Source organism: Sardina pilchardus, chromosome 19 (assembly GCF_963854185.1).
Source record: "Sardina pilchardus chromosome 19, fSarPil1.1, whole genome shotgun sequence".
NCBI lineage: Eukaryota > Metazoa > Chordata > Actinopteri > Clupeiformes > Clupeidae > Sardina > Sardina pilchardus.
Window position 1 is genome coordinate 3,424,062 of NC_085012.1, and position 6,872 is coordinate 3,430,933.

General features: G+C 45.5%; 1 protein-coding gene across 1 annotated transcript; it reads right to left on the reverse strand.

The window, feature by feature from the left end:
• Positions 1-876: 876 nt before the first annotated feature.
• On the reverse strand, positions 877-4,552 carry adcyap1a (adenylate cyclase activating polypeptide 1a). The gene is made up of 7 exons (XM_062521140.1): positions 4,223-4,552; positions 3,689-3,787; positions 3,292-3,420; positions 2,868-2,972; positions 2,451-2,579; positions 1,865-1,979; positions 877-1,368 (listed from the first exon to the last, which is right to left on the reverse strand). The coding sequence occupies exons 2-7, from the start codon at positions 3,784-3,786 to the stop codon at positions 1,360-1,362; spliced, it is 585 nt and encodes a 194-aa protein (XP_062377124.1). The 5' UTR covers position 3,787; positions 4,223-4,552; the 3' UTR covers positions 877-1,359.
• Between the last annotated feature and the right edge of the window lie 2,320 nt (positions 4,553-6,872).

The window sequence follows — 6,872 nt, forward strand, 5'->3', positions numbered from 1 at the left end:
CGTACAGCCCTGCCCAAGTAGCAGTGCTTCACCCCAATATAGTCCCAATTAGCAGTGCTTTGGCCCAATATAGTCCCAAGTCAATACCCGCTTAAGAAATTGGCTCATCATAATCTGCATTGCCATTAATACTTGTTGTGAACAAGGAGGCCATAAGAAGTAATTAGAGATTTATTTTCTTGTTGGTTCACTTTCACTCACAACATGCTATCCAGCGATGAGAGATTTCATTCACTGTGCTAAGCTAAGCTAGTGGGGGATTTCATTAATTATGCTATAAGCTAAGCTAGCGGGGGATTTCATTCACTATGCTAAGCTGGGCTAAGACAACACATGCACGAAGACAAACATGCTTTTGCTCACTTATCTAACTCTAGGAGAGATGGTGAATAACCCAGTTCCATAAAGTGGTAGTGTGTTCCTTTAATGTAGTTTACTCTGCACATAAAGTGGTAGTGTGTTCCTTTAATGTAGTTTTCATTGACATTATTACTAACTGATTTAAACTGCACATAAAGTGGTAGTGTGTTCCTTTACTGTAGTTTTCATTGACATTATTACTAACTGATTTAAACTGCACATAAAGTGGTAGTGTGTTCCTTTACTGTAGTTTTCATTGACATTATTACTAACTGATTTACTCTGCACATAAAGTGCCCAGTCTCTCTCTCTCTCTCTCTCTCTCTCCCTACCTCACACACTTTCTCTCTCTCTCACACACACACACACACACACACACACACACACACACACACACACACACACTGCCTCAGGTATTGTGTGCATGTTGGATTCTTCAACACCAAAATTATCTCTTATGTTTCAAGAAGACAGAATTCTGTTGTTTACAAAAATTTATTCATTGAAATTGTACAACTTGTGATGTTTATTTGTCTGGATTGGACATGATTTTGGGCCCCCAGTGGAGGTGTGTGTGGTGCATGCGTGTTCCTTCTCTTTGAAGTAAGGCTTTGGGCAGACTGCATAATCTCACACAAACACACATCTGATTGGTGGAGAAAGACACAAACACACATCTGATTGGTGGAGAAAGACACAAACACACATCTGATTGGTGGAGAGACGCAAAGCACAAATCTGATTGGTGGAGAGACCATAAGGGCAACAATAATCCACAGCAGATCCCCAAATAATCAAACACACACACACACACGCACACACACACACACATGCACACACACACACACGCACACGCACACACACACACACACACACACACACACACACACACACACACACACACACACACACACACACGTGTGTCAGGAAGAGCTGTGCAGCATGGCAGGGCTGAGAGAGTGGAGATGGAGTGGAGATGGGGGTCTCGCGCCCAACAAGTCACAAGGCCTGTAGGAGAATCCACACGTAAACATATAGATATATTACACACACACACACACACACACACACACACACACACACACACACACACACACACACACACACACACACACACACACACACATACACACACACACAAACACAAGTCACAAGACCTGTAGGAGAATCCACATGTAAACATATAGATATTACACACACACACACACACACACACACACACACACACACACACACACACACAATCTCTCTTTTACAAACACACACACGTGCACACACACACACACACACTTGCATAGACATACACTCTATTCTCTTTTGACTGTCAATAAAGGAACCTCTAAAGTCAGTCTCTCTCTCTCACACATACACACACACACACACACACACACACACACACACACACACACACATACACAAACATACACACAAACACACACACACACACACTCTTCATATGCATGAACATGAAGTTGAAGGGGGGGAGTGGGCTGTGTGCACTCACCGGGATGTGGGAGGTGCCATGCTGTAGCCACGCCTCTAAAAAGGCCTGTAGCTCCTCCCCGTCTGGGAGCAAATCTAGCTCATGTAGAATGGGGTGCAAATGTAAGTCTTCCGGGCTGTGCAAACAGAAACACTCGCCACTTAATGAGAAGAAATATAACATTCAGTTCATGACTTTAAACTATTTATTGATGAGCTTGTGATATGTCAATTAGTCTCAGGACAGTCTGTTTGGTGCGTATTCTCTCTATCTCGATGTGCACAGTAAGAGTGTAAAAATAAATAGCAAATAGTGATAATATGCCCTATAGTCACAACAAGCTTATAAGCAAAAGTAAACCAGCATGTCATAAAACCTGATATGTGTCCTTTCGAATGCTTACACACATACAAAAAAAATCAAATTATATCATAAAAATACTCCTTCAATTCATAAAGATAAATAAATATATCAATAAATAAATAAATAGGTAAGAGAGTCGCGGAGAAGCATAACGGCGCTCCTGGCGTGCGCTCTGCGCTCGGGAGGCTGAAGGCGCTACAAACAGACGAGTCTGCGGCCTTTGCTTCGGAATCTCTGGCTATACCTTGTGCCCAGCACGGCGGACAGGTACTTCTTCACCGCCATCTGTTTCCGGTACCGGCTGTAGCTGTCCGTGAACACCCCGTCCGAGTGCCGCTTAGAAAACAGCTCCGCTTCGGCCGAGGAGGCTCCGCTGGATGAAAGGACGGAAAAGCGGTTACTGCTACCGGATCACCTCTGGAGGCCGAGAGTCTGTGCTCGGTAAGTGAGAGTCGCGGTAAACTACTTATGTGCAACACATCATGTATTCCTGCGCCCGGTGACCGAAGCCAAGTCTCCTCGCTCGCACTTTCATACAGTTGGGCGCGTCTTTTACGCACCGTCTGTCTTTCCTAAGTGCGCACCACACCTAAAGCTGTCAGTTTGTCCAAATCATTGTGTACATTCTTCAATTCAACTTTGGAAAAGGTACCAGACTTACCCCACGCGCTTGGCCACCAGATTGTGCAGGTATTTGCGCGCAGATTTCTGCCCGAGAGCTTTCCGGTAAGCGGTGTTGAAGAGTCCGTCTGCGTGTCGCTGAGCTCTGAGAGAGAGCGAGAGAGAGAGAGAGTGTGTGTAAAGGCAATACACAGGACCAAGCACACTATTTCAACATCATCAAGAAGTTGATATGAACGAATAATTTATACTTTATCTGTGTGCCGTTACATTACATTACATTTTAGTCATTACATTGCAATATTTGACTGGTCGACATTTAAACAACAATCGAAAATCTTGAATGTAAAACACAACCAGAATCAGCTTTATGAATCTTTCTTGTGGGGGATAGCGTAAATCTAAAACACAGTTATGAACCTTTCTTGTGGGGGATAGCGTAAATCTAAAACACAGTTATGAACCTTTCTTGTGGGGGATAGTGCATCGCCTCTTCCAGGTGGGACGGAAAACTGTCTCCGGCAACTTGGTCGGCATCGAAGGCAACCTCGGACACAGACTGGCCCCCATCCTCGTAATCTGCATTTTCAGATCTGAAAGGGAGCAAGATTTGGGGTGGTAAAAAAAAGTATGAGTTATTTTTTGATATCCTGCAAGTTAAAATGCAATTGTTCTTATAGAAATCACAGCTCAACTGTGTTAACAGAGAGGACTGAACTGACAGTAGCTATCTGACATGAATTATGGGATGGACAGCACCGATCTCCACATCTGTGGTGGCATCAGCGCGTGTCGGCTCGCGTGTTATCGGTGGCTCTCAGCGCAAAGACGCGCGCTGAACTGTTCTGGAGTTTTCGTTACCTCCCGTGAGGAGCGAAGATCCTCCGCGGCGAACACAGACTGCAGTGCACGAGCAGAGCCGAGATGAAGAAGACGGAGAGAACCTTACTGCTCATCATTCTGCAGAGAAGAGAGAGTTTACATGAGTTTCATCATTCTGCAGAGACTGGGAGGGATAGAGAGAAAAGGGGAGAGAGAAGGAGAGAGAGAAGTTTGAACATCTTATTTTCTGAAGCTAGAAAATAAGAATGTAAAACACTTCAGAAATTGAGATCTCAAACGGAAAACAAAACTTTATCAAATAAAGTTTTCGCGCTCCAAGAAAATCTCTTAATTGTGAACACATGGGCTGCACATCATATTCATTTATTTTACCAACGAATAGCGGAGGACATATACATAATTGGTTGACCATTTGGAAGTAGACTAACCTCCATTTAAAACCGTGCCAAAATTAGGCTGTTGTAAATATATGTTCAACTAGTTTAGGAATCCCGCTAAGCCGTGAATGTGTCTGGCTTGTGGAGAAGAGAAGAGAAGAAGATGAAAAGATACCTGAGAGCTTCTGTCCGGCCACACGACGTCTTCTTCTGTGTCCTTTCTGCTCTCTCCCTCTCTCTTCACCTGTCTTTTGTCTCTTATTCTCTCCCTCTCTCTTCACCTTTATGTCTTTTTTTCTCTTATTCTCTCCCTCTCTCTTCACCGTGTTCTGTGAGATGCTATTCAGTACGGTGTATCCGTGTGTCCGTGTGTGATCTAACTCTAAATCTGTAAGCCCCAGATTCCGTTCAGAGCGCAGTGCACACGAAGGTCGCGCGCGCATTTGTCCGCATTTCAGCAGCTCGTGAAGTTGCTCTGTGAAGTCGCGTCTCGTCCAGTTTTATTCTCGCGCACCGGACTAGCCTCCGTTTCCAAGAGGCATGTAGGACATGAAGTCGACGTCATCGTCATCGCCCCTGCTCTCTGATGCGTGATGCGTGATGTGTCACCCCGCTCCGTGTTCGGACATTTTTGGAAAGTTGGACATTCGTCATTAGATAGGCGAGCAAAGGGTGCAAACTGCATGTAGAGTAGCCGAACACCGGCAGTCATTACAAATAATTCGTTTCCATATAGCCCAGGAAATCACACACACACACACACACACACACACACACACACACACACACACACACACTACGGTAATAAAACAAAACAATCTCATAATAATAATAATAATAATCTTTTGTGTCTTTTAGAATCATTACATGTGCGGGGCGTGATGGCGCGTGAGGGAGCTGTCCATTCCATTGTGCTGAAATTGGCGTGTGAGCCCTGGCTCTCTAGATGTGGAGTTTGTGAATGAACTTAGACACTACCACTGCCCATGGTAATGAAGCCATTGTGCTGTAGTGTGTGTGTGTGTGTGTGTGTGTGTGTGTGTGTGTGTGTGTGTGTGGTAGCAGTTGCCCCTTCCTCATGCTGCTGGGCCCATTGGAAGTCTGAAATGAGGAATCTGGTGATGTCCTCCTAAAACCCAAATATTTCTCTCTCTCTCAGAGGAGACCACCGATACATTAGTCCTTCTGAGAGTGTGAATCATAATAAGTGGAGATAGATAGATACTTTATTGATCCCCAAGGGGAAATTCAAGAGGCAGATGGAGGCAGAGGGCTACAGTTTTAATGCTCATAGATAATTCATGCAGATCATTCTGAAGGCTTCCCCTATTCCCCTGACCATGAGACATCAGCCCTCCTCTTTTCCCTCTCTCTCCTCTCCTCCCCTCCTCCTCCTCTCCTCTCCTCGACCATGAGACATCAGCCCTCCTCTTGTCTCTCTCCCCTCTCCTCTCTTCCCCTCTTCTCCTGCCCTCCACCTCATCTCTCCTCTCCTCCTCCTCCTCCTCCTCCCTTCCTCCTCTCCTCCTCCTCCTCCTCCTCCTCTCCTCTCCTCTCAGGATGGGAGTGTGTGTGCTGAGTGTGTGGGCTGTGTGTGTAATTAGCAGGATGTAGAGCAGGGTAATATAAGAGTCATCGCGGTCCTCACACTAACGGTGGCGCGCTGTGGAGGATATTAGAGCAGTAAACGGTGTGTCGTAAACGTGCTGTTTACGGAGCGGCCGCGTCCATCCCCGGCGGAGCGCTTCCTGACCACTGTCCTCCCCAGGTGCTCGTTATTGAGGTGCCACTCACATCTGAGAGGAGACCGCAGGGTAACCACGGCGATCACACAAGCCCACCGCCAGCTCTTAGCAGAGCAACAGTGGCAGCAATTACAGCTCATACTAAGCACTCACAAACATCTCTCTCCCCTAGTTCTCGTTCTCATTACTGTCATAGTTCTCTTTATCATTATCATTTTAGTTCTCATTACTGTCATAGTTCTCTTTATCATTATCGTTTTAGTTCTCATTACTGTCATAGTTCTCTTTAACTGTGTGAATGGCCCTTAAGACCATGAGTCAGCATCATCAGTGGAATACTGTACATCTCTCCCTGTACATATGTAACTTTCTCTCTCTCTCTCTCTCTCTCTCTCACGCACACACACACACACACACACACACCTGACTATGATACTTACCCACACACACACACACACACACACACACACACAGTCTCAACCACATCCTGTATACTGACTGCAGGCTTTGAACCATCTCATTCAGTTAGATGTGTCCAGTTCGAACCATCTCACACTTCTATCTGTCAGCATCTAGTTGGAAAAAGCAAGTCATTGATTCTTAACACAGAGTCTCTCAAAGGGATGCTCTGATTTAGCCCTGACACCCCCCCCCCCCCCCCCACACACACACACAGTCTCTCAAAGGGATGGTCTGATATAGCTCTTACCCAAAACTCAGAGCCCCCCCCCCCCCACACACACACACACAACCATGGCGTCATCCTGATTACCCCTAGTGTAAAACACACACACACACACACACACACACAGTCACACACACATGCACACGCACACACTGTAAACATGAGCAACATAATTACACTGTGTTTGTCCTTCACATATGACATGCTGCTACTGTGTGCTCACGGCTCTGTCATTTGACACAGTCTGTGTGTGTGTGTGTGTGTGTGTGTGTGTGTGTATGTATGTTTGTGTGTATAATATACTGTAATGTGTTTGTGTGTGTGTGTGTGTGTGTGTGTGTGTGTATGTATGTTTGTGTGTGTATATAATGTGTTTGTCTGTGTATATGTGTTTG